The sequence below is a fragment of the Fonsecaea monophora genome (assembly GCF_001642475.1).
Source record: "Fonsecaea monophora strain CBS 269.37 chromosome Unknown Scaff115, whole genome shotgun sequence".
In the NCBI taxonomy this organism is placed as follows: Eukaryota; Fungi; Ascomycota; class Eurotiomycetes; order Chaetothyriales; family Herpotrichiellaceae; genus Fonsecaea; species Fonsecaea monophora.
The window spans coordinates 62571-79075 of record NW_019174046.1 but is presented as its reverse complement, the minus strand read 5'-3'; the positions used below and the strand labels follow the sequence as shown (position 1 = coordinate 79075).

At 51.7% G+C, this 16505-nt stretch overlaps 5 protein-coding genes across 5 annotated transcripts; 1 reads left to right on the top strand and 4 right to left on the bottom strand.

Moving 5' to 3' along the window:
- Positions 1-1640: 1640 nt before the first annotated feature.
- On the bottom strand, positions 1641-2039 carry AYO21_10283 (hypothetical protein; the record flags this gene model as incomplete). The annotated part of the gene is made up of 1 exon (XM_022660205.1): positions 1641-2039. The coding sequence occupies one exon, from the start codon at positions 2037-2039 to the stop codon at positions 1641-1643; it is 399 nt and encodes a 132-aa protein (XP_022507496.1).
- Positions 2040-6096: 4057 nt separating this feature from the next.
- Positions 6097-7110, bottom strand: AYO21_10282 (hypothetical protein; the record flags this gene model as incomplete). The annotated part of the gene is made up of 3 exons (XM_022660204.1): positions 6097-6278; positions 6336-6575; positions 6636-7110. The coding sequence occupies 3 exons, from the start codon at positions 7108-7110 to the stop codon at positions 6097-6099; spliced, it is 897 nt and encodes a 298-aa protein (XP_022507495.1).
- Positions 7111-8543: 1433 nt separating this feature from the next.
- On the bottom strand, positions 8544-10392 carry AYO21_10281 (hypothetical protein; the record flags this gene model as incomplete). The annotated part of the gene is made up of 4 exons (XM_022660203.1): positions 8544-9265; positions 9314-9597; positions 9654-10287; positions 10362-10392. The coding sequence occupies 4 exons, from the start codon at positions 10390-10392 to the stop codon at positions 8544-8546; spliced, it is 1671 nt and encodes a 556-aa protein (XP_022507494.1).
- Positions 10393-10857: 465 nt separating this feature from the next.
- Positions 10858-12174, bottom strand: AYO21_10280 (hypothetical protein; the record flags this gene model as incomplete). Its single annotated transcript, XM_022660202.1, has 1 exon — positions 10858-12174. One exon carries the CDS (start codon positions 12172-12174, stop codon positions 10858-10860), a length of 1317 nt encoding a protein of 438 aa, XP_022507493.1.
- Positions 12175-13917: 1743 nt separating this feature from the next.
- On the top strand, positions 13918-15915 carry AYO21_10279 (hypothetical protein; the record flags this gene model as incomplete). The annotated part of the gene is made up of 1 exon (XM_022660201.1): positions 13918-15915. One exon carries the CDS (start codon positions 13918-13920, stop codon positions 15913-15915), a length of 1998 nt encoding a protein of 665 aa, XP_022507492.1.
- Between the last annotated feature and the right edge of the window lie 590 nt (positions 15916-16505).

Here is a 16505-nt window from a genome sequence, read left to right as displayed (position 1 = left end):
TGCAGTTTTGTACGCGGCATATGGTTCAAATCCCGGCACACTTGTTAGAGGTATCGTGGATGGGCAGAGAGACTCATGAATATCTATCCCCGAGAACGTTGATAGACTTGCAAGTTTTGTAGGTATGTTGTTCCGCCTAGCGAATGCAGGGCACCAATAGCCGCAAACCCAGAAGACATTCGACAGGTCTGAATGAGAATGCGCGCCGTGTAAACATTTGTCTCAACTCGAACATTGAAGGGCAGTGTCGAAATTTATTTGACTAAAACCTCGTGTCGATGGTCTTTTACCTCAGCTACGACTCACCGACTGATGGGATGAGGAAGGTATGTATCCGGAGGCTCAAGGATCGAGGACGCGTCCGGGATGACGGGCACCACACAGCCACCAGTCCACCATGATTATCCACCCGTGCCACCCACATCATGATCACAGTAACCCGAGTAGTGACCACAGTAATAATCGCCAATCTTCTACCTACATCCCCCTCCTCCATCTATCGTACCTAGAGCAAGCCACCTCCCCATTAATATCGCTCCCCACTTACACGACGACCCTACCCAAATTGACATATTAGAACCACTATTACTCGGTACAGCGCGAACAGTACTGAGTACAAGAGGACGTCGATCATGTCAAGTAAGTAATTGACTCGACTGGCAGACAGACAGCAACAACACTGACAAGCCACGTATGTCTTGTACTCATATGTACAAACAGACCCCCACCTCCGTCGCGTGGCCCGGATGTCTACTCTACCTCGTACTCGTACAAGTAGTCAACGCGGTGGTTTTGATTGAACAAGAACCGAGTACCCCGAGTAGAGATCTGCGCGAGGCATGGCGGTTGTCTTGCGCGCTTGTCGATCACGGGAGATGAACGTAGCCGACATCATGTTTCGTGCCTCGTGCATCCTCCTTCCCCCCTCCCCTTTCCATCGCCAAACTCGGAAAAAGGAACAAATTAATATCAGAATCGAGCAAGATAATCACGCTTCCCAAGACGTAGCGAGACCAGCTGTGTTCTGTAACGTTTCTAAGTTCAATTACAAGAATGCGCGAACTGGCTATCTGTACAGATGCAGCGGTGGGCCAAAAAGCTTCCCAGACGAGTTCACCACCATCTCGTAAAAAGGAGACCGCGACTGTCCTGCATGTTTTCGAAAAGGTGTGGGACTTGCACTTCACATCGTGTCTGTCATCATCGTAGACCTGCCCCCTTCCCCCAATTGCATCCCCTATCCCAAGAACCATTTCGCCCCGGTCTTCATCCACTTGGTAAACAGAGCCTTCATTTGCCCAACCACTCATGCTTGAAACCACAGTCCTGCACAACGGCTGACGGTCCGACTCATCTGCGCCCCGGGCGTGGGTAGCGTAATCTCCCAATTTGCAACTTCAACACATAGGTTAATTCGTGAAAGTACCGGCTGCGGTACAATCAAAGATTTCGATAATCGGTCCTCCGCAATGTGCTTCAAACACTCTCAGAGATGAAATTGTTGTTATCCAGACAAGCGAAAGCGAGCATGCTGGTGCTCGCAACGTAAAAGGTTGACTCAGTCAAAACATGAGGAAAAGAAAGTATCAACAGGATGCCGCATCATGCTCGACATGTTGATAGATATCAAAAGACTGTGGCTATAATGAGCCCAACAGGAGGGCAGCGGCGCCCGCCATAGCGGCCACTGCTAGATTGATTTCTTGAGCGCTCGCTGCGCCAGTTGCACTTGCAATGGGCGGTGAGATGCCGGATGTTGAGCTAGCTGGAGCAGTCAAGGTCGGAATATTGACGGTACTTGCCCCGGTTGTGGTAGTGGAAGTGACATTCCAGCCTGTCGGTCTGACAGTGTAGCTGCTGGAACTGCTCGTCGTTGTAGCATTCGCATATGTCAGATATTTGGTAACGGTAAGAGTGGTTGAGAGCGACTGCGTAATTGTGACAGTAGTCTCCCCCGACCAGTCTCCAGGCGGTAGATCAGCAAGAGCTGCTGGCGCTAGCAACAGCGCAACTGCTGCGACGGCTGAGCTGATGCGCATCTTGCTTTGAGTATCGTATTGAGGTCTCGTGTGTAGGGCAGTGATTTATTTCTCAATGCGCTGGAGTGACTTCCGATTATCGGAGTCTGATCTCGAGTGTCGTGGTAAGTCTCAGTGAGTGTGTGGTGACCTGCCGTGGTCGGTCAATGTGCTGTTCTCGTCCTAGAATGATATCGCGCAAGGCGAGCTGAGCGAGCGCTGCTCGAGGGGAGGTGAGTGAGCGTGATAGGAACTGAGAGGGAGCTCAGATGCTCGGACGACAGCAATATGCTATCCTGGATTCTCGCACTGGGGGAAGAAAGAGAGGTGCGACATATGGAGACGAGCAGGGAAGAAGACGAGTATATGTGGCGGCCAAAAGCATATCTGATGGGCTGGGCGAGGGCATGGGGTTGCGCTGGCGTGGCAGCGGGAGCATCGCAAAAAATCGGGTAAAATTGCGTCGCGGTCGTGGGCCGAGTTAGAGTAAAGCGCTGGTGTCAACAGAGACAGCTCAGCAAACTTTGAGTGGTTGTCTGGCTGATTTGAGTTGGGATGAGGCTTCGACGATCGTGGAGAAGCGGTGGATAAGAGGATAGAGTGGTGGATACAAAGGTTGACAACAGATGAAACTGCAACCCCTGAGTGGTTGTACCTGGGCGCGCCAAGCTTGGTTCCTGGGCTTGTGCCTGGGCGACTACGGACCCATTGCGGGCCTGTCCTCCACTGCATGCAGCTGCCAGCCAATGCTAGTCATGCCAAATTTCCCGAGGCCCCCACTAAGAGCCTCTAAAGGACCGCCTAAGGGTAGCACCAGCGTCAGGTTAGATTCGTTTTAAAGCAGCCCATCTGCTGCTTGCCTGCGCCAACCCAGCAAGAGAGTCGCTCCATCTGCGAAGGAAATGATGAAACAGCGACCTGGACATCCACAATGCGCTCTGTCGCCCATTCGCCCTCTTGTCTCTTTCCCACGCCCCTGACATCAACGTTATCAGGTCAGTTCACGACCTACGAGGCCTCTCACTGGCTGCGGCTTTGGCTACTGTCGGTTCGGCCCTGCACCGAATTGACGCGGTTTCTTCTGGTCGACTACCCTTTTCCCCATCTGTAGCCGCCAACGGGAACTGTGCAATTTAATCTGGAGCTGGCCAGAGTGCTTTACCTGTGTTTGACCTACCGCTGGTGTTGCCAACTTGCCAGGAACCGTCTTCACGACGAGCTACCAGGGCCTCTTGCCGCCTCAGATTACACGACCTCATCTGCAACCCTCCGGACGACTACCGATGACGGTTTATGGTTGGTCGTGGTAAGAGCAGCTTGAGATTTGCGGTGTGCACAAGGCGGCCGGTTTGGCGACTGTGTGTTGCTGTGACCATGACCAGGCTGATTTTCTTTCTCCAAGCAGAAACCAGATGCTAACTTCGCTTACGGTGTGCATCCCAGACCTACGAGGTACATTGACGAAGACTTCTCAGCAAGAGGGCGGGGGTTGATGGCCGCTGGGTGTACCACTATTGTCGCAATGAGCAAGACTTCTGTGCAAACGGGCCCCAATCTCGACGGTGCGAGACCGATATCAGTGGCTCTCCGCCCTTACCGTTCTCGAGATCGTGGAGAACCCTGGGCCATCCTTGGCCATTTCCTTCGTCTACGGCAAGCGTCTGCTCAAGATTGACTGTTTTTTCGCAAGTCGTTGAAGACGAAGGCCTGCTGACATACGAGTACCTTCTCCGTACTATTACTCGTACCTACAACTTCAGAAGGTGGAGTTGGATCCAGTGAACACACCCTCAAGACTGAATGCGGTTTTGGATAACCCCATACTAATATCGAATGCTGCAATACTTTATGGAGACACACGAAGATGATCTGCAGAACAATATGGTAGCAAATCTCGTCTGCTCTGGGGTAGGATTTCATCGACAACGGTCTTTCCACAACCTCGACCTGTGCGGGAACACGGTCAATGACACGGTAAGCTACGGTGAAAGCTTCTCCGGATCGTCAACAGATGGCGTCAAAGACGGTGTGGTTTGTCCTTGATTGTGTATCTCAGCGACGAACTATCGATTGAAAGCGAGATAGGCCTCTTTCCGTCCTTCCTTCTGGGGCAAACGTCCCTCCAAGGAAGTCATTTTACTTTGACTCGATCCTTGGGGGAACATGCTCGTGCACACTGCCCAAACTCCTGCGAAGCTGCTCGTGTACTGCCTGGCTTCTTCTTTCCACCGCGCCCTGTTGAGGAAATCGCCTTCCAGAGGTATTGGTGACTAACTCTAAAGGGATCGATCATAGTGACCATCCACAGGTGCTGACTTTCTCTTAACAACCATGAAGTCGAAATTCTCCTTTTACGATTGCTCCCACACGACGCGGGACTTGATACTGCACCTCATACTCTTACCGAGTACACATCAAGCACATGTACCGAGTCTTTGCAGAAAAAAATCTCCGAGAGCCTTTGTGCTAAGACTGAATGGGCTAAGCAAGACGTGAAGCGAGGAAAAAAGTGTTTTTACTATGTGCTCCACTACCTCACAAGTAACTTGGGTGTCCACTCTGCGACAGCTTGGACCCAAGCCCTCCAGAGGCAATTCGTATCCACACAAATGATAAGGGGAGTGAAGAGTTTGGAGTAAAAGATTATTAGTGTTCTCGGCGCGCTGTACCTCGTACTTGGTAGGGTCTTGACTCTTGGTCGGTATACCTACTTGCGCGGGCGCGAGTGATTAATGTCTATGGTGGACCTGGCACGCTGGCTGGGAAAAAGCTTTCTCTGGGGAAAAGTACTCGATACCGCGTCATTTTAACTCTTTTGAGTATCGAGTATCGAGTCCTCCTTGACGAAGTCGCAGTCGCGCCGATTCTTGTTTGTGTGCGTCGCTCTCTCTCTGTCTCTTTCTTGGCCCGCCTGCAGAATTTTCGAGCCCAGCCCGGAGGAGGTATCTCACTCTTACTCATAGTAATTGTTTTCTTGCCGAGCATACCCGACCCTCGCAGCCTGATGGTGGTTGACGACAAAACCTGACTGGTTCGATGGGACAGAATAGGTGGTGTGGGCCTCCCGGGCCTTTCTTTTACCAAGTCCCAACCAACCCACACCACCACGACTCACTCACGAAAGAACAAGCAGCCATGGATCATTGATGAGGGAATTATTTTTTTTTCCTTCCTTCTCTTCTCTTTTCTTTCCATCGGATGGAATTTGATAAAAGTAAGTGCCCGGCCTTACAAGTAGACCGGGATTTAGACTAAACCAAGTTATCGACTCGAACGAGTATTTGTATGACTAACGACTTGGGTAAGAGTATCACCAGTACCTACACAGCTCGCTAGGTACTAGGTATCCAGTTGGAGGGTATGAATGTAGAAAGGCACGCAGGTCACGAGGTGTCAAACATCTACATATCTATGCACCCTCCTTGTAGCTAAGTACATAGGTAACTGATGGAGGGACTCGACTCAGTACTACTGCACCGTACTTCTGCCAGTTCTTGTCTGTACCGAGTGATCATAAGTAGCTCCTTTGTAGACGAAACTTCCAAATCAGACAAGGTGCAAGTGTAGACTAACTTTGTGGTATGACCATGAAATCTCTATTGACATTGACATTGACATTGCTAATGACATCGATATTATTAGTACGTCAAAATAAGTACTATACTACTCGTACTCGTAAGGTTAATTAACCCCCCAATGGCGGCCGAGCTGCTTGTACATGGTATCTTGGGTATCGTCGCGACGTGATAAATCAGACACTTTGCCCCCTTCTCCCCTCTCCCTTCTTTCCGCATCCTTCGACTCCGTGAATTAGTGTTTGATAGTGACTTGGTCGTAAAAGAAAATCTCCTTTGTCCATTTTGTGTAACGAATGACATGTCGCATTACCGGGTTTGGTTGGTTGGTAGGGTTGGGTATCGTGTTGGAAGTCCAGCAAAAAAAGTACTTCGCATGGACCTCTTGGCTTGAAAGTTGAGAGGGGTTGAGAAACCCCTAGTGGCCGCATTCAGGCAAAGCCGGTAAGTTGTCCGTCGAATATATCGAAGATTGGGCCTGATACTGCGTGATGATCGGCCCTTTACACGGCGCTGGCTTCGGGAGCAGGGGCGGGAGCGACACCCTCGCCGGCGGCAGCAGCCTCAGCAGCCTTCTCCGAGTGAGCAGCAGCGCTGGGGGCGGAGTTGACATCGCGGATGTGGATGCCCAGACGCTCCATATCGACATTGCGCATGCCCCAGATGAGGAAAGCAGCGGTGACAGCTATTGGCAGGCATCGTCAGCATCTGTCAAGGAGTAATTGACAAGTGAACGACTTACGCTTGATCAGGATATCCAAGACACCATAAGAGACAGCCTCAGAGTCGGGAGCGATGACGTTACCACCCTCTGAGACACCCCAGATGATGGGGTAGACGATCCAGAGGGAAACGACCCAGGCGGAGCAGACGGTGTAGACACGGAGGATGTCTTGTCCGAGAGTGCGGGCATAGGCACGTCCCTCGTAGATGATGGCGAAACCGACGAAGAACAGCGCAACAGCTCCGAAGGTGAAGAAACCTGTCGACATGCAGAATCAGCGACTGAGTAACCAATACCGAATCCCGCTTGAATACATACCCCACTTGTATTCGCTGTGGACAAGGGCGCCAACAAGAGCCATGATGACCCAGACCTCGCCCATGAGCAGGGTGTACAGGAGGGTCGAGGTGGGGAGACCGCAGCTCAACAACAACAAGGTGAACAAGATAGGAATGGTGATGAAGTAATCGATATAGCGGACATAGAAGATCTGGCGCATGTCGCCGTGAACCTTGGGGTCGCTGCGAACCCATTCAACCAAGATGGCAGTCCAGCCCAAGTTGGATCCCATGCAGAAGTACGAAATGGCCGGGACCAGGGTGAGGCCCGCAGCGAGGTAGTAAAACAGGCGCTGAGATCGCTGCTTGAAGAAGGACAGGGCCATGAAGGCGAGGGTCGAGACAGTCATGACCGCACAGACAGTCCAGTACCAATCACTACCACGGGAGGTGATGTGGTTGTTGGTAGTCACCGTGTTGGTGAAACCATTGTGTCGGAAGACGCCGTTACCCATCTTGAAGAAAGTAATTGGTGCGGGAGGTTGTCGTGGCTTCGATCAAAAAGTGCTGGGACTGACTTTGCGAAAGGACTATTGGCCTCTGATGTCTTGACTGTGCTGGTTGAAGTGAGGATAGACGTGTTATCTCGGGGTGAAAGAGGGGTTTAATAGATCAAGGTCTTTGTGCCTTTGAGATACGGACTCTCACGGATGGAGCAACGTGACGTCCATTCGCTTCCCTCAGTCAACAGAAACGGCATGCTGCATTGTTGAAAACAAGCATTCCCGGCGATTCCTCGAGAGTTTCTCCATGGACTTGACGCTGCCGTAGGAGCCGGGCAGCGAGGGAATCTTCTGGCAGAACGTATCAAGTAAGCTGCGCTACAAGATTTCCTCATCTGGGGAGGGTCATCTGCCCCTTGGGCTGCAAGGCTCTGGGATGTCTCTGGTAGGCTCTTTGTTTTCATGTCCCAAACAGGTGACTGTCACCAAGCGACCCACGCATTAGCTCATCTTTCTGTTGGCATCGGCAACATCGCGTTCAACAATGAGTGGACGCCGTGGTCAGCGCAGGTTAGCCCAGACACCCGGGCCTGCAGTCGTGGTGGTCTGAGATTTGTTGAGGCTACCGTGACAGTCATTCGACGACTCCGACAAACCATTTCGCGCTCGGATGTCGTCGGCTTCGACCCTTTGGGAGCAAATGCAGGCTGATGGCTAGTGCAGACCGCCTTGACTTGGGATGGGAGCTGGGACTGGACTCGATCAGGAGGTCGGACTTCCAATCCTGTGGCGAACCGGAGAAAATTGCGAAGACAGCTGGCATTAGGCTCATCCGGCATTGGTGGTCCATGGTGAGACGTCGACAGAAAAAGGACAAGGGGCTTTTGGCAAGGCCATCTCACTACCTCAGACGAGAAAGGTCGCCTTGTGAACCAGCCATCCTGTAGAGGTTTAGTCAGAGGTATTTTGTGTCGGAAATGCTGGGAGCAAGGCTCTACCGCAAAAACGTTTGGGAGACTTAGAGCTGCCCTGACGCCAATGATTCGATGGAATCCTCCGGTGATTCCTTGATGATCGACGCCCACCGCCAGGATCCTTGTGTGAGGTGATGTGAGTGGATGAAAGCAGCAGTGGTACCAGAGCGATGATGTCATAGGAGTGCTGACAGCACACCAAGTCATTCCGGAGGATTATCCGCAATGTCCAATGCGGCAGAGCTGCCAGGTACGGCTAAGTGGGATGGGTCCTTCTTGCCGTTTTGCGTTCCGTGGCTGAACAGAAGAGCCGCCACGATGACGCGAGGCTGCAGAAAGAAGACCTTGACAAGTGAATGGATACGAAGGAACTAGAACTTGAGAATGGTTGAAGGAAATGGAAAAACTAGTGTTTTGTATGTTCACCTTTTCGCTGACGTCTATCACCGACCAAGTTCTTCAGACATATTATCATTTCATCAAGAGCACAAGCATCACCAACACCACAAGTAACAGACCAAGAAGACTGTGCACGAGATCCAGGGGACGCGTTCCCAGTTTATCCAGTTCACTCACAACCCTTCTCTTGTGGTTTCCTGGAGACCATGGCTTGACCATACCAAGGTCATCAAGGATTTGTTCAGTGGTGATCTTGCTACCAGCGAGAACAATGGGCACACCCGTGCCCGGGTGAGTGCTGGCTCCAACGAAATACACGCCAGCTATTGTCGTATGCTTCGTGCCTGGTCTGAAGCTCAACACGTTGAAGAATGAATGGCTCAATCCAAGAATGGCTCCCCTATCTAGATTGAATCTGTCTTTCCACGTGCTCGGCGTATTGACTATCTCGTGAGCGACATGAGATTGAAGGTCTGCCCCCGTCCGGAGACGAATCGTCTCAAAGACTGCATGCCGAGCTTTCGCAACCATGGCCCGCCAATCTTGTGCGCTGTGGGGGTTTAGCCCTCGATCAGCCTCGCCCTCCAGTAGGTGACCACATGGGACAAGCACCACCACGCTGTCTCGGTCTTGAGGGGCGGCACTCGGGTCGACCCGTGAAGGCACGTTGACGTAAAATGAAGGTTCTTTGGGAATTTGCTGTCGCTTGAAGATGTCGTCGAAGCTGTCTTGGTAGTCGTCGGCGAGGAAGACGTTGTGTGTGTGGAGTTCAGGGACCATCTTGTCCATTGACCCTGGACAACTTAGCTCGATGTGAAAGAGTTGCGAAGTGGGGAACTTACAGTAGAATGAGATGCTGGAGCAAGAAGCCGGTTTCTTCGATATTGTTGTAGCTTGCCGAGAAGGAGGTAACAATTCGTTGTAAGCATAGACGAGATCAGCATTGACCAAGACAATATCGGCGTTCACGACCTCTCCAGAGGCCAGTGTGACGCCCGTCGCACGTTGAGAATATCCGTCCACGTTTACTCGGGCAACGGGTGTCGACAGTCTGTACTCGACCCCGAGACGTTGTCCAGCTTTGACCAAAGCATCCAAGACTCGATGGAACCCGCCCCTGGGATACCTTTTCTCTCGTTAGTGCGCAAGTTTATAATCATGGTTCTGTCACTGGACACTGACCATATGCCTTCAGCCAGTTCCGTATACTGGAGAAGGCTATAGGTGCCGGGGGCTTCAAAGGGACTCATGCCCATGTACATGCTCCCGAAAGTGAAGGCTCTCCTCAGCCGCTCCGTCAGAAAATAGCGCGCCGCCCGGTTCCAGATGCTTTCGAACGGGTGGAGCGCCATGAGGTAGGGCAGGAAGCTCGGACGGGCCATTGCCCAGATGGTAGAGAAGTTCTTCCGCAGCACATGGACGACGCTGGCCTCGTAGTGGACGTGAGCCTCCTTCATCCAGGCGAGGTATCTCTCGAAGCCTTCTTTGCCTTCCCACCGCTCGATTGTTTTCTTCATCCGCGCCACGTCCGTGGACAGCTCGATGCACTCCCCGTCGCCGAACCAGACGTTATAGTTGGGCTCGCACTTGAGCAACTCGACCCCTTCGGCCTCGAGGGATGTATCTAGGTCGGCGAAGGCTTCCGCGAACAGGTCGGGCAGGAGGAGGAGAGACGGGCCTTGGTCGAAGCGGTGGCCGCCGCCATCGTGTATCAGGCTGCAGCGTCCGCCGGTGTAGTCGTTCTTTTCGAGCACGGTCACCCGGAACCCAGCTTTGGCAAGCCTGGCTGCGCTGGAAATACCGCCGGCACCAGCGCCTGTATTATGTTGTCTCGGGATCAGCAAAATGAACCAAGGCCGACAACAAAATCCAGTCTCAGAAAAAGCTCACCTACGATGATAACGCTCTTGGGCTTGTCCATATCCCAGCACTTGTTCGTCACAACTGATATGAATATTCAGAGATCTAGAGACAAGTAGAGGCCTGTTAGAAAGACATGTTGTATCCTCTGTCGGCACGAGGCCGTCAGAGTCAATGACAACATGACTTTGGATTCAAGACACATGCATGTGAATATTTCCGGGCGGGTTCGGTCCATAGTCCATCCTGAGCACGGAATCAGCTCTATTGGCGTCTGCGATCTTATCTAACTAGTGAGCAGGTCACGGCTGTAGTCACGAAGAAATTGGTAATGGATTAACGCAGGGGAGTTTGCAATGTCCAAGATAATGGGAAGATCTGGCTCTGATGTCGACGCGCAGGCCCCGCACGCTAGGTGCAGCCAAACGGTCCCTTGGCCAGACCTCCGAATAGGGCCAGAGCGAGACTCGCAACCACACACAGCTATGAAGATTGAAGGTTGAAGTGATCAAGTAAAGCCCCTCTATCACACAGCACCCCTCCTCCCCATCATTGTCTTCCATCCAACCCATATCCTCCTCGGCTTGGGGACGCTAGAACGTCCCTTCTTGCCACCACCAGCAAAATCTAAAGGCCTGCCCTGCTGCATTCGCTCGCGCATCACCCTGCCAATTTCCATGTAGCTCTCGACCGCGACACGGATGCCACCTCGCGCATAATAGGGCAGCGCCTCGATTGCATCTCTATTCTCAGCGTAGATGGCGAATGCAACGTCCAAGACTGTCCTTCTATGGAGCGCAATTTGGTCGGCTCGAGATACGGCTAAACCCTGCGTTGAATTATCAAGCCACTCGCTAGGAATGTAGCATCGTCCGGCATCGGCGTCTGTCTTGACATCTCGGACAATGTTGATGTATTGCAGGGCTCGGCCCATTTTCGCACCAGCAGTGAGGCACTGTTGTCTTGTATCTGTCTGTGTTCCTTGATCGGGGTCATGATAATAGACAAGGTTCAAACAGAGTTCACCGACCGTACCCGCGACACAGCTTGCATAACGTTCAAGGTCAGCAAAAGTGGCAATGGGAGGATTGCGCCTAGATTCTGCATCAAAGAATTTCTGGTCGATCCGGAAGCCATCTAGAAGCGAGTAGAGCGGCGCCGACGGCAATTTGTCCGTGGGAAGAAGTCGTAAGATAGACCGTGCCTTGGGTGGGAATGGGTCTAGAGCCTGCTGTAACCGGTTCTCGTCCCTTTTCGGTGAGTACGCAACATCAAGGAAATTGGTAAAATATTGCACCCATTTACTTGCCTCAGTTGCAGAAGGCGCGTCGTCAATCAGATCATCAGCCACTCTGCAAAACGCGTAGAGGAGTATCAGGTCGATTCTCAGACGACCCACAAAGACTCCCGAGGCCAGGTAGAATGATCGGCTTTTCTTAGCAAGAACTGTGTGTGCATTTCGCAAGCCGTGGAGACGCGCAGTGTCATATTTTGAAGTGGCCAGAAATAGAGCTTTGAACATCAAGGTCGGAGGAGGGATGCCGGGGACCGTGGGGAAATTCCCCGGAAAGGAGTCGAGAATAGCCACGGCGTTGTCAAACGCAGTCGCCCCCCACACTATAAGGGTATTTGTCAGAAGGAAGAAGACGGCTTCTTCTAGTTCCAAATGAGGCCAGACCTGAATGCCGAGCTTTGTGCCTGATTCGATACTCCAGGTGCCTCGGCGGAGAGCCAATGTATCGACGATCCACAGATATAAAGTCGATGCGGCGATAGGTAACCAGGTTGTAGTCCATGGCACCGTGAGAAGTAGCTGGTAGGCAAATGTCCAAAGCATCAACATTACCGGGCAAGCCCAAATCAGGATCAGTCGCATGTAATGGCCTTCGGCATTGCTTTCTCGGAGCAGGATTGGAACCACCAAACCCAAGCTAAAAACGAGCTGACCTGCTCGCTTCCAGGGCAAGAGAGACTTGCCAACAGGGTCCAGTGAGTCGGCTTCATTATGCAAATAAATTGCAGTGAGCACCGGCTTGCTGAGGAGTATCTGGAGACAAGTTGACTGTTCAAAATTAGCGATCTTGACTGCTCACAAACAGGGGGGATGCCTACGATGTAAGTCTGGATGCTAAAGAAGAAGACCTCTTCGGCAGGAATATCAAACAGAGTCGGCCCTATAACAACGTGTTGCGGATATGCTAGCACAAGTTAGTATTATGTCAGAAACCAACAGGGATATAAGAATAGAAATGACATACTCCAGATCCTGGTTCTAATCAGGTATGAGTCCCTTGGCCAGTCAGCATCTCTGAAGAACAGAAGTCGTCGATCCTACACCCACCAAGGAATTGTATATGTGACGGCGACAAGTTGAAGGAAGCATATCTTGTAGATATCCCGTCGTGTCAACAGAGGTCCTAGGGCAATAGACAAGGCTATCGCAAGGGGGATTGTGTGAACAACATGACTATTGTGGCAGAGGCACTTGTTAGAACTTGTTTGGAGGGGGTCAGAAGCAGACAGCCACATACACCAGCGCATAATCGTACATCAGGACAGAGCTCTGATGGTCAATTGAAGGCCTTTTGCGCCAGTGAAAGAAGTTCAAAAGGTCCTGTCTCAGTAAAAGCTTCCGGCCGCAGCAGTCGCCATGTTATACCAATCAGCCGTTCGTTTTCAACGCCAGGAGCGGAGGAACGGTTGGGATTTTGAGGCAAAGTATATGGATAGCCGAAAGCATGCAGACATGGCTGTGTGGACTTGTGCAGAGGTCTGATGGGAAGCCATGAAATTTCTGGGATATCATGACGCGCACAATTCCAAGTTGGGGATGAAAGCTGCGGACGATGAAGGCTGTGATGGGCGATGGTGGTGGGGGTCAAGCCACACGGACACGAGGCTGACGGGCCGCGGCGTGCAGCTTCCGACAAAAGCAGCAAAAGTCGAGCTACAAAAGAGGTAAGCGGATTCTCGGCTAACATTCTGTTCATGGTTCTTCACATGGGTCGCAATCATTAGTTAGCGTCTTGGCTCTCTACTAGCTCAAATAACAATGCTGCCACCGGCCAGTGCTCAATGACGCCATGATTTCCTCCGCATCGTTGACCTGCAGCTTCGATGCTTCCACCTGCTCGGCTGACTTCAGTTTTGTCTTCGCTGGGCTGTTTTCCCCTCCTTTACTTTCCTCTGGTTGGATGTTTTAGGAGACATGTTGGCATTGAGATCAACGCATTCTCCCCTACTTGTCCTGCGACGACTTCATCATGTGAGCTTAGCAAGGCCACTAACTTATCTCCTCACTTGCAAGGTCCCCCTGGTGCTGACATGTGAATCGACCTTCTCTTCTCTCTGGTTGCGTGATCCGATGCATGTTTGAACTTGATCCTGAGGGGCGTCTCGGACCCCGTCACATCCAACGGCCTCGGACAAGAGACGTCGACCTTGCATAACTTGTGGAAGCATTCACTCTTTGATAAAGATCCCCTCTTAAAGGTTTAGCAGCAAACCGACACATTACGGAAGGATTCGGCTTCAGGCTGTGTCGAGGATCTCCACCACTGCTGGGTTCTTTCATCTTGTCTCGAGTATGACCAACTCGCTTTCCTCCGTCGTCACACCAGATACACCTAGAAAGCACCCATCCTATTCGCCCTCGAGCGCGAAGTCCTCTCGAGATTACAAGAGAAGCCATCCGCATCCCTACCTTAGTGGCAACTTTGCTCCTTTGCAGAAGGCCCAGAGTCTAGTACCATGCCCATATTCTGGGAGCATACCAGAAGAGCTATTTGGAGGTGAATACGTGCGAAATGGCGGCAACCCAGTGGCAAACGAGGACTTGGGCCGGGATGCGCACTGGTTCGACGGGGATGGTATGCTCAGCGGTGTCGTGTTCACACGGATTGCCAATGGTGTGCAACCAGAATTTGTCAACCAATACATCTTGACCGACATCTATCTGTCCACAATATCCTCAAAACACCTGCGCCATCCGATCCTCCCGAGCATAGCAGCATTGGTCAATCCATTGACCTCATTGTACAAGCTCATCGCCCTTATCTTCCGCAGCATCTTATTTGTCTTATTATCACGACTTCCTGGCTCAGTCCAAGCTATTAAGAAGATCAGCGTGGCCAACACGGGTGTTTTATTCCATGATGGTCGCGCTCTTGCCACCTGCGAATCCGGCCCCCCAATCAGGGTCCTTCTTCCGGGCCTCGAAACTATTGGCTGGTTCAACGGGCTGAGAGCAGAAGGGGAGCTAGGAGGAGAGAACGGCTCGGGATTTGGGGGAGATGGGTTACTGCGGTTCATGAAAGAATGGACCACCGCCCATCCTCGTGTCGACCCGAAGACGGGAGAGCTGGTCCTCTTCCACTCGACTTTTGTCCCTCCATATGTACATTACTCGATTATTCCTGCGACCTTCTCGCCCGCCGTCCCTTCTTCGCCGCTCGAGAGACCAATCAGGCTTCTGAATGCCCCAGTTCCGGGGATTTCGTCGGCAAAGATGATGCATGATTTTGGAGTGTCGGCACACCACACTGTCATCATGGACTTGCCTCTGTCGCTGGATCCATTGAACTTGGTAAAGAATAAGCCTGTTGTTACCTACGACGCAACGTCTCATTCTCGATTCGGTATCTTTCCTCGATACCTGCCCCAGCAGGTTGTCTGGTTTAAGACAAAAGCATGCTGCATCTTCCATACTGCGAATACGTGGGAAGATCAGGTGCTTGACAAGGTAACGGGACAACTGCGGACAACTGCCGTCAATATGCTCGCATGTCGACTGACTTCGGCGTCGGTCATTTTTGATGCAGGCAATATTCCCGCTCCTGAACAAATGCTCAATGGGCCTGATAGTGAAGAACAGTGCCGGCTCCACTACTATCAGTTCTCAATGACACAGCCAGGGCGCATAACACATGACTTCGCATTAAGCGCTATCCCGTTCGAATTTCCCAATATTAGGAAAGACAGCACAATGAGCCAGGCTAGGTATGTCTTTGGTTGTTCGACTTCCATTGGCACCTTTGGAGCCGCCCTTGGCCGTGCTGCGAAGATCGACTGCTTGGTCAAGGCAGATGTGGAGACGCTCATCAAGCGAGGCAAGACTTATTCACATACCCGGGGTGTACTTGACTGTGTTGATACAAGGTGTATCAATACGATCTTACAATTTCGGGAGGAGGATGACCCAATCTCGATTTTTCGCCTTCCGCAAGGCTGGTTCGCACAGGAGCCACACTTTGTGCCACGTGAAGGCGGCACTCAGGAAGATGATGGCTGGCTGCTGACCTATGTCTTTGACGAATCACAGCTAGACTCATCAGGCGAATGTCGTCCCGATGCCAAAAGTGAGCTGTGGATCATTGATGCCCGAGACATGAAGACGTTGGCCGCTCGAGTATACCTGACGCAGAGAGTACCCTATGGCCTCCATGGTAATTTCTTCACCGAGGAACAGGTCAAATCGCAGCGGCCAATCGAGACCATCCGGGCCATTCAACAAAGAGACGAGGCCGAGCAGCAAGCGAACTGGTGGCTGGCCGTCAGGAACAGGCTGGAGAGGGCTCTGGGGTAAAGAAAAGTACATAATGTGAAGCGGTGCTGGCGGTGCCTTTGAAGCCTTCCGTAAGTGCACGGGATAGTAGTTATTCGGCGGTCCATACGATGGATATCTCGCCGTAATATCAAATCATTAAAATTCCTCAGTTACCTAGATAGGTATTTTATCGAACGACGGTATATCCCTGTTCCTGTCCCCTTTCCCCAAACCCGCGTCGTCGAAGTTCTCATTCGTCCAGTCGTGGCTTTCGTGGTCGTTGAGAGACATCCCATCTTGCCTGCCGACCAACAGTGCACCGTGCGTAATTACATGACATGACATGTCATCTCGTGATCAGAGAGACACGACGGGCACCAGAGGAGGAAAGTAGAGCAGGAGTAGTGGAATTGAGTGAAGTGAAACCGGGGGTTTAATTAGCACCAACCAACCATGATGAGAACCAGAACCAGAAACAGGGTCGGGATCGGAGTCAAACCCCTGGATATGAGGATGGGAAGGAGAAGAAGCGACGTACTAAAACTACCGTATCTCGAGTCTCGGCCGAGCAGATCGTACCAATTGTCTATCGCACGCACAGGGGGTATTTACATTTTTCATATCTATAT